Source organism: Pongo pygmaeus, chromosome 12 (genome assembly GCF_028885625.2).
Source record: "Pongo pygmaeus isolate AG05252 chromosome 12, NHGRI_mPonPyg2-v2.0_pri, whole genome shotgun sequence".
NCBI lineage: Eukaryota > Metazoa > Chordata > Mammalia > Primates > Hominidae > Pongo > Pongo pygmaeus.
The window spans coordinates 112,891,307-112,906,723 of NC_072385.2; the positions used below are offsets into that span (position 1 = coordinate 112,891,307).

The 15,417-nt window shown below is 46.0% G+C and overlaps 1 protein-coding gene across 1 annotated transcript in view; it reads left to right on the forward strand.

Annotated features, from left to right (window-relative positions):
* The first annotated feature begins 8,194 nt into the window (after positions 1-8,194).
* APOB (apolipoprotein B) overlaps positions 8,195-15,417 on the forward strand; it is a 42,395-nt gene continuing 35,172 nt past the window's right edge. The window contains exons 1-6 of the mRNA XM_054475522.1: positions 8,195-8,392; positions 8,705-8,743; positions 9,768-9,883; positions 11,155-11,300; positions 14,109-14,262; positions 14,977-15,132. Coding sequence (XP_054331497.1) covers positions 8,323-8,392; positions 8,705-8,743; positions 9,768-9,883; positions 11,155-11,300; positions 14,109-14,262; positions 14,977-15,132 — 681 coding nt within the window. The 5' untranslated portion in view covers positions 8,195-8,322. The remainder of the gene's footprint in view (positions 8,393-8,704; positions 8,744-9,767; positions 9,884-11,154; positions 11,301-14,108; positions 14,263-14,976; positions 15,133-15,417) is intronic.

Consider the following 15,417-nt stretch of genomic DNA (forward strand, 5'->3'; position numbering starts at 1 on the left):
CCCCGGGGAGGAACAGTCCTTGATAAGGACTGATTCTGCTCATTGAGCAATAGGGCTGATGTCACCCGCATTGGGAACAGGTCACGCCCTATTAGTAAGGAGGCAGAAGATGTAACTCAGGGCCACTTACAGGCTCACAGAACCTGAAAATTTCTAACAGCAAGGCGCAAAACGATTCCTTTATACATGAAAAATTAACTCAAAAGGGATCATAGCCTTAGACATAAGACCTAAAACTATAAACCTCTTAAAAGAAAACACAGGAGTAAAATTCCTTGACCATGTTTTAGGCAATAGTTTCTTACATATGACACCAAAAGGAAAAGCAACAAAGGAAAAACATTAATTGAACTTCATCAAAATTAAAAACTTTTGCATTTTAAAGTAGAAAGACAACCCACAGAATAAAAAATTAAAAACTTTTGCATTTTAAAGAAAAGTAGAAAGACAACCCACAGAATAAGAGAAAATATTTGCAAATGCTATGTCTGATAAGAAACTTGAATCCAGAAGGCAAAAATAACTCTTACAACTTAATAATAAAAAAGTCCAAGCACTCCAATTTACAAATTCAAAATCCAAAGAATCTGAGCAAACATTTCTCCAAAAGAGATATACAAATTGCCAGTAAGAACACAAAAAGATGCTCAACATCAATAGCCATCATAGAAATGCAATAAAAGCCACAATGAGATACCACTTCACATCCACTAGGATGGGTATAATAAAAAAAAAACAGATAATAACAAGTGTTGACAAGGATGTGGAGAGATTAGAACCTTCATATATTGCTGGTGTGAATGTAAAATGGAGTAGCCACTTTGGAAAACAATCTGTCAGTTCCTCATATGATTAAACAGAGAATTACCATGTTACCCAGAAATTTCACTCCTAGGTATACATCTAAGAGAAATGAAAGTATGTGTCTACATAAAAACTTGAATGCAGATATTCATAGCAGCATTATTCCTGATAGCTGTTAAGTAGAAACAACACAAATGTCTATCAATTGATGAATAAATAAAATGTGGCATATCTATACAATGGAATATTAGTCAGTAATAAAAAAGAATAAAAGGCTACAACATGTATGAACCTTGAAAATATTATGGGAAGTGAAAAATGCCAGTTGCAAAAGACCACATATTGTTTGACCCCATGTATATGAAATGTCCAAAACAGGCAAATCTGTAGAGAGAGAAAGTAACTTAGTGGTTGCCTAGGGCTGGACAGGTAGGGAACTTAAGGAGTGATGGCTGATTGGTACCAGAGTTCTTTTGGGGGTGATTAAAATATTCTAAAATTGATTGTTGTGAATCCGTTAGTATATTCACAGATAAGTGAATATATTTATCTGTGGCCTCTGCAGGGTAGGCCTTAGAACACCTAAAGGTGGCCATTATTTTTTTTAAATGACTCTATTAGAAGTTAAGTGCACCACTAAAAAGAGAAAACTAAGAAATTCCTGATACTAAATGGCCCATTTCCACCCACTTTCTTCTTTGGAGACCAAGTAACCTAAGCAGTCTGGTCTCTGGCAATGGTCTGAGCCCTCTCCATGCTATCAGAGAGGGAACAACATACAGATGAAAACAGTGTCAGGCCATTCTGGTAGTTATTTGGTTTTTACTTCAGAATCTAGATAAAGATGGTGTCAGAAAAACTTTCACCTCAGTACTGACCATTCCTGGCTTTCCCTGTGATGGACAGTCTATGCCCCGGATTGGGGACAGAAATAGCAGAGACCTGAGATATGACCACAAAGCACTGATCCACATGTGCAGGCTCCATCTGGCCATCTGCAGATAGACAGGCTGGAGAGGTTTCCCTTCTGGAAATTCTTCATTGCATGCTGCCTAGAACATGATCTAATTTCATAAAATTCCACCAGTTAGGCAGCCTGTTAATGAGTGCCCAGGGATTCTCAGATTGATGGAGAAGAGTTGGATTCAATAAACTTATGGCCCTTCTAGGCCCTGAACCTCTAAGATCCTATGTAATGAGTTACATAATCATATTTCTTCTAAACACAAACCCACAAAAAAATCAATGAAATTTTTCACTTTCAATAAGAAACAGATTACAAGATGATATGGTTTGGCTGTGTCCCCTCCCAGATCTCATCATAAATTGTAATCCCCATAATCCCCACATGTTTAGGGAGGGACCTGGTGGGAGGAGGTCCTGGTTGGATCATGGGGGTGGTTTCCCCCATGCTATTCTTGTGACAGTGAGTGAGTTCTCACTAGATCTGATGGTTTTATAAGGGGCTCTTTCCCCTTCGCTCCTCACTCGTCTCTCTCCTGCTGCCATGTAAAGAAGGTCCTTGCTTCTCCTTTACCTTATGCCATGATCGTAAGTTTCCTGAGGCCTCCCCCAGCCATGTGGAACTGTAAATCAATTAAACCTCTTTCCTTTATAGATTACCCAGTCTCGGGTATTTCCTCACAGCAGCGTGAAAACACAATAATACACAAGAGAATACACTGATATCAACGATTCATCTTTTTTCTTTTTTTTTAGGTGGAGTCTGGCTCTGTCCCCTAGGCTTGAGTGCAATGGCACAATCTCGGCTCACTGCAACCTCCGTCTCCTGGGTTCAGGTGATTCTCCTGCTTCAGCCTCCCGAGTAGCTGGGATTACAGGTGCAGGCCACTATGCCTGACTAATTTTTGTATTTTTAGCAGAGATGGGTTTTCACCATGTTGGCCAGGCTGGTCTTGAACTCCTGACCTCAGGTGATCCACCCACCTCAGCCTCCCAAAGTGCTGGAATTACGGGCACGAGGCACCGTGCCTTGCCCAAAGAGCAATCTCCAAGCAATTTTATGTAGCCAATGTAGACTTAGTGCAATTAGAGTAGAATGAATAACCTAGATTATAAACTAAAGATCCAAGTTCTCACCTTACCTCTGCCCTTGTCAGGAAAACAAAACAAAACAAAACTTCTTAGGCTGTCTAGGCCCCAGTTTCTCTATAAGATGAGAATATTAGTCACAATTTGGTCTCTAAGATCCTGTCTATGTTTGAAACTACAGATACCTGTTGCTACATTTCCCTTCATAGCTCTGGACAAGGAGAATTCAGCCTAATTCTCATGGCTTTCTATACAATCCAGAGTTTCAATGCCATATTTACAATATTTAGTGTCAAATTAAGACAAAGGCTTCATTAGCCTGAAAGTTCCGTCCCTGGCCTGGGCATAGCAAACCATATCCCCCACTGACCATCCCCGTCTCCCTTCTCCCCAGAGACTCCAGTAGCCTGGCGTCATCACAGGCAGCCAGACACATCCAACATGTTCCCAGCTTCCTGCCACTGCACTTTCAGTGTGCCTCCCTCTTCAGTTACCCAAATCCTGCCCACCATCCCAGAGCCAGTTCAATCTCACCACTTCAGAACCCCTGAGACCCCCATCGTACGAGTGGTGTAGACCCCACACTGGGCACATTGTGTATGCTCATTATTGGCTGTGAAGTCTGATTATGCCCTTCTCCTGGTCTGGAAGCTCTCGGAGGAGCGTGCTTAGGGGCTCCATAGTATGTGAAGAGAAGCAGTGCTGGTGTGGCAACGATGAGGTGTGTTTATCCACCCAGCTGTCTGGCACCAGCACTGGTCTCAGCCTTCTGAGGTAATGCATTCTGAGCCTTAGTCTTGAGAGAACATAAAGAAAACTTTTTTAAAAAATAGTAAAAAGTGGCGGACAAAAGCTGACCAAAAGCATTTCAAAGGAAATGCTAAGTTACATCTAAGAAAGTTTATCCGAAGTCAGGCAAAGATGAAGCCTAAAGCTAGATGTGGGGAAGAACTTACGGAGAGTTGTGATTCCCTGTGCCCCAGCATCCCCAGGAGGGCATGCCCTCATCTGATTTGGAAATCTGTATAAAATGAGTGAAGGTTTCTATTTCTTGGGCAGTGTGGGCACAGGTCTTTGGAGAGGTCGATGGCCTCCCAGAAGATCCTTCCTGCTTGATGGTTCTGGATCCTCAGCCACAGCTCCTAACAGCCATGAGGTTTGAGCCCAAAATAATTCATGTGTTTGTTTCTTCAGTCCCAAAATTTCCATAGAATCAAAGCAGTCAGAGCTGAATGGGGCTAAGAGACCGTCCATTCCTGTCTTCTCATCACACAGATGAGGGACTGCCACCCAGAGCCGTAGAAACTGTCCCATGGCCCCAGTTCCCAGACCTTTCCTCTCTCCTACAGCTCCAAGTTCACTGTGCATTCTAAATTAAGATGTAAACATAAGCAGCAACACCCAAGAGTAAAAATGAAGTGTGCATATGAAAGAAACCTATTCACATGGACCATATTACATTATAATCACAGTGTTTACTGCTTGGCTACCATCTGCCTGGCCTAGCAAGGGTGTCAGTGAGGAAGAGAGGACAAGGGGTACCAATCTGTGAACTACACATGGTTCTTGCTCTCCCAGCTTCTCTCTCTCGTTGGCAAGGTAACAGGTAAATACATGAAAAATCAAATAATGTTATAAGAGAAAAATGTAAGTTCAGGACAACAACAGCAGGTTTGTATGAAGGCCTTTCATCATCGTTGTCCTACCTAGAAACTGAATGACAGGGAATCAGAGTCACAAGCCATGAAGTCTAACTGGGCTGGTCCCAGAGAAAGACTCAGTGCAGTAGGTGGGGCTGCAGCCAGCCCTGGGCGGGTGGAAGGATGACATCCACATAGGCAAGAGGGTGATAATTCATTTACGCAGCTCCTCACTGCACATTGAACCCTGCTGACTTCTGGCTTCTCTCCCGGGAGGAACTGCGACTCAACATTCTGATCTTATCTCTTGAGTAGCAGAATGATGGAGAAGGAAAATTTCTTTTTGCTTCTCACAGGGGTTAATCATCCGTCTGGAATGCCTACATTTGGTTGATACTGGCTCACCCTATCATCTTCCACCTGAACCATTCACCTAAATGTGCCATTTCTTTCCTGATATTTCTCATTTGTGTGTGTGTGTGTGTGCACGTGCTCACACATGCATGCTGTCACTGGGTGAACAGGCCACCCTGGGCACAGTTCCATCTACAATGTTTGAAGTTTACTTTCCAGCTTCTGGGCATCATTTGCAATTATAATGCTGTCATAGGCAGAAAAGAGATAGGCTAATTAATCATTGTCAATACTGATCCCTATTTGCCAGATGAGATTTTGGAACAGCATGGCTGGGAATAATTGGTATAGATTGCTTTATGTCACTGGAAATATTTATTTAGCATCATGGTCGCTATGTATAAATATCCTGGAAAATGGGGTATAGCTGAATGGTGCAGATTCATTCATTCATATTCAGCAAATTATGTTCTAAGCACCTACTTCAGTATGTGAACAGCACTAAACTCAGAATATTGGTCTGCTGGGGCCCTTTATTAGCTTCTATGATTCCCTGAACTTGGCCAAGACCCTTCTGGTCAGCTGCAGATAGGCACAATGGATAGTTTTGCTTCTAGATAATGTAACCGGGACATTCAGCATTATCTATCACCTTGAAATTCCTCTAGTCAGGTGGCTTTCTAATGGGCACCCAGAGCCCTATGACTACCCGGATTGATGGTGCACCCAACAGGACTTTGCATTTATGAGCTGATAAGTCACAGTCCCTAGCTGAGATTAATCTGTGTGACACCAGAATGTGTCTCTACCTAAAGGAAAAGGGATGAAGGGTGATATCTTTGCTCATAAATAATATATTTCCATGTAGTCTTTGACAAAGGATCTAAGTGGATTTTTAATTGAAGAAAAATCTATGCATTAGTCTTTACAGTATTTCCGTGAGTGTACTCAAGTCAGCTCAACAATTCAACATTTGCTCTATGGGGTTGTGCTAGACCCTGTCAGGGGATAACTACTGCTGGCTAGGGCCCAGTCCAGGGAAGACTTGCCAAAGACCATCAGGAAAAGAGGGAAGCTGAGTCTTATGTTTCTTCCTTTAGAGATGGTGACAGTCCTCTCAGCACATCCAAGCATCTCACAATGTTTCCCTGCCTCCAAGTCATCAAATTCATTTTTTATTCCTACTTCATAAAAATTACGTTCTCCCAGCACTTTGGGAGGCCAAGGCAGGCAGATCATGAGGTCAGGAGTTCAAGACCAGCCTGATCAACATGGTGAAACACCGTCTCTACTAAAAATACAAAAATTAGCTGGGCATAGTGGCACATATCTGTTATCTCAGCTACTTGGGAGGCTAAGGCAGGAGAATCGCTTAAACCTGGGAGGCGGAGGTTGCAGTGAGCCGAGATTGTGCCACTATACTCCAGCCTGGGTGACAGAGGGAGACTCCATCTCAAAAAAAAATATATATATATATATGTATATGTTCTCTGTTGATGCTGACCATTGGACCCTGGTTTCACCTGCACACAACAGAGTAAGCTTGGACTTGTGCTTGCAAATTAAAGCTCGACACCTCCTTTTGGCTTCTCTATACCTGAATATTCTTACTCATTCTCCTTAATGTGAATGTGCATGGAAGCAGGACTATTTCCTCAAACACTAGCAGCAGCGAACCCTGTGGAAAGTCAGTTCACATAGAATAATTCAAATAAAGTGTTCAGAGAAATGGGGTTTCAGAGCAATTACTTTTTCCAGACCTTTCACAAATCAGTGGTGTAGGTATGACCAGTCTTGAGTTGAGACCTCTGTAATATCCATCTTTAATAACATTAATATGCTGTGGATGAGCAACTGATCACTGGAGGGAGTTTAGCTGCCCATAGGAGTTCATGGCTAATGACAATATCTGAATAAGGACAGGTGTGGAGCCCAGGTGCAGGAAGCAGGTGAAGGTCTTTCTGTGAGTCTCCTCTGAGGGAACTGGGTCTTTATACATAGTTACTGTTTCAGAATTGATCCTTCTGGAATCATCAGTCTTCACCAGTAGCTTGTTACATCTGGAGGTATCTCATAATTCAAACAAAGCTGACAAGTTGTAACAATGAGCACACACTGACTTCTGCAACAGGCGCTGTCCACTTCCCATCCGCACTCGTCCAGCTTGCTCCTGGCTGCTTCCCACTCGCCTTCCTGGGTGGTCCCCCAGCAGGTATACCTACCTGGTTGTCGCCCCCTCTATCCTACCACAATTGCTCACCAGCGGTTTTCTGCCTACACAGCTTGTCTCCCTAACCAGATTGGAGGTGCCTAGGGGACACAGCCAGGCTCAGACATTCATTCAGCCCATCATAGTGCCATCTCATCAATAACCCCTTCTGAGTGATCCTGGGTTAGTAAACTGAGTGTCCCTGATATTCCACTACCGCTGATTCCCTACAGCTGGGCAGAGGCAGCGAGCGCTGGCTGAAGTTTCCTGTGGGAAATGGGCAGTGCCTAGAAGAGAAGGAAACGATGCATGAGAAGGTTCCAGATGTCTATGAGGAACATGACGTGTCCTGTCTACTACTCTGCTTTTCCGCGTCGGCCTCCCCACCACTGGAGGAAACCCAGAAGCTGGTGCAGGTAGGGAAAGCCTCCCCTCAACATCCCAAGAACACTTTGCTTAAGAGGGGTGGGCCCTGGGAGGTTGCTCTTCCCCAGAGGCCTCTCCTCACTGGGGTTTCTTGAAGACAGACACTTGGACTCCTGCTGGGACCAGGCAGGCCACCCATCCTCAGGGGCAGTGACTGGTCACTCACCAGACCTCCCTGCATCCCCCTTCTCTCTCCTCCTCCAGCACGGGCTGAACCCCACAGCCACAGATACTGATCAGGATTAGGGTGTGGGTGCAAATCCAAGGTCCACCAAAATGGAAAAGAAAACCGATGGGAACATGTCTCCACCAAGACAGCGCTCAGGACTGGTTCTCCACGTGGCTCCCAATTCAGTCCAGGAGAAGCAGAGATTTTGTTCCCGTGGTGGGTCATCTGAAGAAGGCCCACCTGGTCAGGGCAGGTATCTCAGACCCTGAGGCGCAGGCCATGGCCCCACTGAGACACAGGAAGGGCCCCGCCAGAGCCTTGAAGACGCTCGGGGGAGGGAACCCACCTGGGACCCAGCCCCGGGTGGCTGCGGCTGCATCCCAGGTGGGCCCCCTCCCCTGAGGATCTTCAAGGCTCAAAGAGAAGCCAGTGTAGAAAAGCAAACAGGCCAGGCCCGGGACGCGCCCTTTGGACCTTTTGCAATCCGGGCGCTCTTGCAGCCTGGGCTTCCTATAAATGAGGTGCGAGCGCCGGCCGCGCATTCCCACCGGGACCTGCCGGGCTGAGTGCCCTTGTCGGTTGCTGCCGCTGAGGAGCCCGCCCAGGCAGCCAGGGCCGCGAGGCCGAGGCCAGGCCGCAGCCCAGGAGCCGCCCCACCGCAGCTGGCCATGGGCCCGCCGAGGCCCGCGCTGCTAGCGCTGCCGGCGCTGCTGCTGCTGCTGGCGGGCGCCAGGGCCGGTGAGTGTGTGGCAGCGCTGCGGGAGCAGAGGGAGCGGGAGGGAGCCGGCTGCACGAGGTTGGCTGGGGCAGCCTGGGCCTAAGCCAGAGGGAGGGCAGCCACAGGGTCCAGGGCGAGTGGGGGGACTGGACCAGCTGGCGGCCCCTGGAGACTCAGGATGGGGGGCGCGGGATGGAGGGGCTGAGGAGGGGATCTCCGGAGCCTGCCTCCCTCCTGAAAGGTGAAACCTGTGCCGGTGGTGCCCCTGTCGGGCCCTAGCACCCGCTGGGAAGACGTGGGAAGCTCACAGATTTCTTTCTCCTGTCTTACAGAAGAGGAAATGCTGGAAAATGTCAGCCCAGTCTGTCCAAGTAAGGCATCTGCGCATCGGGCGTGGAAGGGCGCCCAGCCCCGTGCACTCTCCTACACCCGGGTCCCTGAGGGCCTCCCACTCTACAGGGCTGAGATGGCATCGTGGTGTGCCCTGCTCTGACCCCAGGAAGCAAGTTTCTTGAGCCTCTGCCCACACCCAAGGGATGCCAACTCTCTTCTACCTGGCCTGTTCTGTCCCAAAAGTTCAGCCTGGGGGCGGGGGAGGGAAGGGACTGTCACTCCGCTGGCCTGTGCACACTTTGAAGAAACATCACTGTCCGGTTTTTCAGTGACTAGTCATTGATTCGAAGCATGTGAGGGTGAGGAAATACTGACTTTAACCTTTGTGCAGAAATCGGACCTCCACCCTCTTCCTATTTACCTGACCCCTGGAGGTCAAAGGAACTGGCCTCCAAACGGGACCCTGTGTGCTGGGGCCGCGGGGTGGACTTCTGATGGAGCAGCACTGCCATCTAGTGTCCATCTGTCATCACTGCAGCTGGGCTCAGGACCTAGATGTTCTTTTTCTTCAATTGTTCAGAAAATTCCTCTCAGCTACAGTGGAAACCTCCGGAAACTCCTTTCTAGGAGTTTGTTACTCTTAATGCTTAATGAACTTTGCCTCCAGTATTTGGTAGTCTCAGAGTCACGGAATTACGGCGTTTTCAAGCTAAAAAAGCATTAGAGATAGTACTATTTGCGTAATGTTGCCATCTCTTAATTTACCAGAGGGTCTCTCATGCAGATTTTCTGAGCCCCATTACTTGACACTTGTCACTCCCTTCCCTGTGCCTCAGATGAGATATTCAAGACATGCCAGCCAATTTAAACATTAGCCTCAGCAAAAACATAATGGAAAAGTCAAATCTATAAAGGAAAATTAAGTATAAAGTCAATTATAAAATAATTTGAGTTTAATTACCATTTTTAATTCTCTATGCCACTGCCCCTCTCTGCCCAGAATTGGCTGTCCTTGGGAGAGCTATTTCTGCTATGTGGCTGACGTATTTTTCCCCACGTTAGGAGATGCGACCCGATTCAAGCACCTCCGGAAGTACACATACAACTATGAGGCTGAGAGTTCCAGTGGAGTCCCTGGGACTGCTGATTCAAGAAGCGCCACCAGGATCAACTGCAAGGTATGGAGGATGCAGGCAGGAGGGACCTAGAGCCCACAGCTTTCCCCCAGCCCTGTTCCAGCGGGCGCCCAACACGCGACCTTCCCGGAGGTTGTGTACTGAGCAAACGCAGAACATCCCAGAACTGTTGTAATCTGATCAAAGCACTGGGACTTTGCCTCTGTTTGTAAGTCAGCCACATTGCTGAGATGTGGTCTGCCCCCGCCAAATTTCGCAAGTCAGATGTATTTTCCCGTTAACTTCCCAGATGCAATAGGAATCCATGATCTAGATTAGCAGCAGTGTGGGTCTGTAGATTTCAGCGTGAGAGAAGCCCAGTAGGTGAGCTAAGGGAGGCAGGCATCTCCACACTGTGAAATGCAGTTTTTATAATTTAAGTCAAACAGAATCTGTTGCTGAAAAACAAATAGAAAGAAGAAAAAAATATAAACATACAGTTTGTTCTAAAATAAAACTTTGCTTATTATTGAGACTGGTTGTACTCATGTCACGTACATCTGGGGCAGATCTACAGGCTGCTATTGGGGTTTGGGTGGAGAAGAGAAGTCAAGCTGAGCAGTCACCTTTTTTAGAGAGTACTATAGCTCTTGTCTGTGCTGTCCAATATGGTAGACATGAGCCATATTGGGCTATTTAAATGGAATGAAATTAAAAATTCATATTCATTGTCACATTAGCTGCATTTCAACTGCTCAACAGCCACCCTGGCTACTAGCTCCCATATTGAACAGCACACATGTACAACATTTCTATAAAGTTATTTGAATAGTGCTGGATAATAAGTAGGAATCCGTTGAAACTCCAGCTATATGCAAAGCTCTAAATAGGCCCTAATAAATATAACCAGTTTTTTGGGTGACATTAAGGAGACGTTTGCTGTGGAAACTAAGGATGGCCGTCTTCCTGCTTTCTGTTTTTCTTCTTCACTCTCACTCCTAGTCTGCAGCGCTTCTATTTAACCACAGCTCTTTATAATTAAAGTGAGTAACTTTAGAACCAATAAAAGGACATCCTCCTTCCTGTGGCTAGGGGCAAACTTAAGAAACGTGTTACCCCGGGAGGGGGAAAAGGCCAGCAATAGGACTAAGTCTAGGTTGGTGCACGGAGAACCCGGGAGCACGTTAATAAGGCATGTGGTGTTGAGGAGCAGGCAGTGGTGTTCCTGGCAGCATTCCCTTTGGTGCTCTGATTAGAGATTAAGCCCTGTGCTTCAGGCGCTGCCTCTCATTCTTGATAGACAACCTCAATGCTCTGCTACCCTGTATTCTCAGGTTGAGCTGGAGGTTCCCCAGCTCTGCAGCTTCATCCTGAAGACCAGCCAGTGCACCCTGAAAGAGGTGTATGGCTTCAACCCTGAGGGCAAAGCCTTGCTGAAGAAAACCAAGAACTCTGAGGAGTTTGCTGCAGCCATGTCCAGGTAAGGCATGTTGTACATGAGCACGTGCATGTGTGTATCCGCTGAGGTATGAACTTGTGTGTTTACACCAGGCACGGATGTGACTCTAAGTATTTGTATTCCGTATCCATCATGGATCAGGGAATTGCTGAGTTTTCACAATCATCAAAAAGAGAGAAGCATTATTTACCCTTCCCTAGTTAGGTTCCTTTAATTATTTTAATGTGTTTCTAAAAATCTCATGCTTTAAACTTCTTGAGATTATAAAACTGAGATGCTTTGTTTAAACAAGTGAATTCTTATTTAAAGAACTAGACAAGACCAATGCTTGGTGGTCTTTGGTGTGGGGTCCCAGAGGCACTGGCTGCTGTGGCCGGCACATGGTGGGGCAGGGTCTGTTCAGCGCAGGGCAGAGGAGCACCAAGGCTTCAGTGGCTCCCCCTCCTAGGCTGGCATTCAGCCACTGCACGCTGATAGGCCACTGCAGCTGCATCTCTGCTGACTGGTCAGGGCCCGTGTCGCACCCATTGTAAATATTTTCGACATCACCCCTGCCTCATCCTCAATCACAGTTTGTAGGGTCCTAGGTGTGTATGAATACAGGCAGGATAGAGTTGTTAACTTGGTAGCATCAGAAAACTCTGTCTGTATTAGTCTGTTTTCATGCTGCTGATAAGACATACCTGAGACTGGGCAATTTACAAAAGAAAGGTTTATTGGACTCACAGTTCCACGTGGCTGGGGAGGTCTCACAATCATGGCGGAAGGTGAGGGACAGCAAGTCACATCTTATGTAGTTGGCAGCTGGCAAAGAGAGCTTGTGCAGAGAAACTCCTGTTTTTAGAACCATCAGATCTCCTGAGACCCATTTGCAATCACGAGAACAGCACGGGAAAGACCTGCCCCCATGATTCAATCACCTCCCACCAGGTCCCTCCCACAACACGTGGGAATTATGAGAGCTACGAGACGAGATTTGGGTGGGGACCCAGAGCCAAACCATATCACCATCCTTGCCCATTTTTCAGTTTTGCTAAACATTAGATTCAGATGCCAGTCCTTTCTCGCCAAAATAGGCTGTGAGGCTTCTTTCTTTCCTATGCTTTATTTTCTCCAAGACTTAACTGTATATGAGGGAGAGGGGAATGGTGGCAGGAGGAAAGAGTGGTTTTTTTTTGGTCCTTGGTCTTCTCCAAATACAGAAGAGACTCCTGTTCTTGAAAAGGAGGGCTTTCTGGGTTTGCATGTTCATGACTTTAACTGTCTTTTTTTTAAATTGACATACAATAATTATACATATTTATTGAGAACATAGTGATGTTTTGATATATGTAATGTATGGTGATCAGATCAGAGTAATTAGCATACCCATCATCTCAAACATTTATCATTTCTTCGTGTTGGGAACTTTCTGAGAGGGTGTAGGCTGTGGGAGATAAGTCCGTCACATTTTCCTCCTGATGTAACCAGAGTGGCTGCAGCCAGGTCCTCAGAAACTCAGAGAGTACCCAATGGGAAATCTCTAAGACCAAAGTCAGCATGGGTTTCAGCCATGGCCTGACACCATACAAAAGAATGACTGTCCAACAAGTGTATGAAAAGAAGCTCCAATTCACTGGTAGTCCAGAAATGCAAATTAATGTAACAACAAGATATTTATCCGCTTATACCCATCATACTGCAAAACTGGAAAACAGTGATAGCACCTGTTGCTGGCAGGCCAGTGAGGAAAAGTGTGCTGTCCTGAGCTGCTGGTGGAAATGAGAGCCATCAGGCAATATCTACTCTAATTTAAAATACTAAATACCCTTTGACACAGATATTTTAGTCTCTGGGACTCTAGCCCATGAAAATAAAAGCAGTAATGTGTGAAGATAGGCACATAAGGATGTTTGTTTTGGTATTGTTTGTGTGGTTTAAAAAAATCCGGAAAGAGAGAAGGCAAATGCCATCAAATGGAGCAATGTGTGAATAAATTATATTTAGCCATGGAATGGAATGTTCTGCATGCAGCTTTTAAAAAATCTGTTAGAGCTATACCAAGTGACTCAGAAGGATTTTTGTGAAGTATAATTAAGTGAGAAAAACAAGATAAAAGTATGCATAATACAATGCCACTTGTATAAAACAAACAATGACAAAATCTTTGTATGACTCTGTTTGCACTCACCCATGTTTACAGAGGATTGTATGAGTGTGCAGAAACAAATGGAACAACCACTTGGGTGTCCGTATGGGGAGGACAGGCAAAGAGACTGATATGGGTGAAGAACAGAGCAGGGCTGGATGAGCCAAGCAAAAAAAATTAAAACACGGCTGGACCTGGTGGCTCATGCCTGTAGTCCCAGCACTTTGGGAGGCTGAGGAGGGAGGATCACCTGAGGTCAGGAGTTCGAGACTGGCCTGGCCAACATGGTGAAAAATGTCTCTACTAAAAATACAAAAATTAGCTGGGTGTGATGGCACATGCCTGTAGTCCTAGCTACTCTGGAGGCTGAGGCAGGAGAATCACTTGATCCCAGGAGGTGGAGTTTGCAGTGAGCTGAGGTTGCGCCATTGCACTCCAGCCCGGGCGACCGAGCAAGACTCCATTTCAAAAAAAGAAAAAAAGGAAAAAAAAAAAGAATCACCAAAACATACGTATATGTGCATACTTTTTTGAAAATGTATGTCTATGTGTAGCTATATTCTATGTTTACAAAGAAATGATGTCAGAAGAACAATTGGTTAAAAAAAATATGAGAAAAGAAACTTCAGTGCCACGCAGCTTACTTCCAGCAAGTTGTAATGGAGAAGGACATTTCCTTGACCATCCTCTCTCTGGGACAGGTATGAGCTCAAGCTGGCCATTCCAGAAGGGAAGCAAGTTTTCCTTTATCCGGAGAAAGATGAACCTACTTACATCCTGAACATCAAGAGGGGCATCATTTCTGCCCTCCTGGTTCCTCCAGAGACAGAAGAAGCCAAGCAAGTGTTGTTTCTGGTGAGGATTTAGAAAGCTGATAGCAGTGGCCCTTGAAACTCATCTTCATGTGTTAGAGACCAGTCCTACCATATACAAAGCAGATCATTGAGTCAGGTCCATGACTAGTTACATAGGAAGCCCTGGATTGGTGTGACATACTGGTGCCCGAGGTTCCTCCTGTCCCTTGGGGTCACTGACAGATCATCCCAAGCAGGCTTATCGGGTTGGGTCTAATTTTAAAACAGTTATGGAGGAGTCTTGGCCACCCCACCCCCGCTTTTGTTTGATGCTATTCACCTGTGTTTGCTGGGTTATGAAGTAACACAGTAAATCCTGTGTGTATTTTAAACACCAAAAATTATGGGATCTGTTGCCGGTCTCTTTTACGAATTTCAGGTTTCACTGTGAGACAGAATTCATTTCACCTCAGTCCCATGAGCACTTTTGTGCCCTTATCTTGTTCTAATTTCTCTACGACACCATACTGGGAGAAGACAGCGATGCAACCTGTGGAGGCCTTTCTGCAGACCCACCCTTAACTGGTTTTCTCTCTCCTAACTTGGGCTGGCCAGGCACTAGCAAGACCACACTCTGCATAGGAGGAAAAAGAAAGTCCCTCCCAAAGCTAGATTCCTTCTGCCTTTTCTTTCACGATCCCCACCCCATCCCTCCCAAGTACCCAAGGATGTTGCCCGTGTTGAATACCTGCGGTTGCATCTTCTGCCCCCATAGGATACCGTGTATGGAAACTGCTCCACTCACTTTACCGTCAAGACAAGGAAGGGCAATGTGGCAACAGAAATATCCACTGAAAGAGACCTGGGGCAGTGTGATCGCTTCAAGCCCATCCGCACAGGCATCAGCCCACTTGCTCTCATCAAAGGCATGGTAAGTCCCATGTCAGCACTGTCATGCACACCAAGGAGCATCCTCTTATTAATAAAATTCCAGAATTTTTGAGCTAGTGGGCACCTTTGAGGACAGTCTGCCCAGGCTGCTTTTTATACAGACTAGAGATAGGACCCTGAGCAGGCATGGGAAGGTCTGCCCAGGCTTCATGGCCTGGGATCAGTTGAGCCAAGACTTGAGTCAGGCTCCTCTTCCCAGCCCAGAGCTCTGTCTTTCCTCCTGTCCTTCTGTCACTGGCGCCAAACTGCCTCTAATCTCATCACT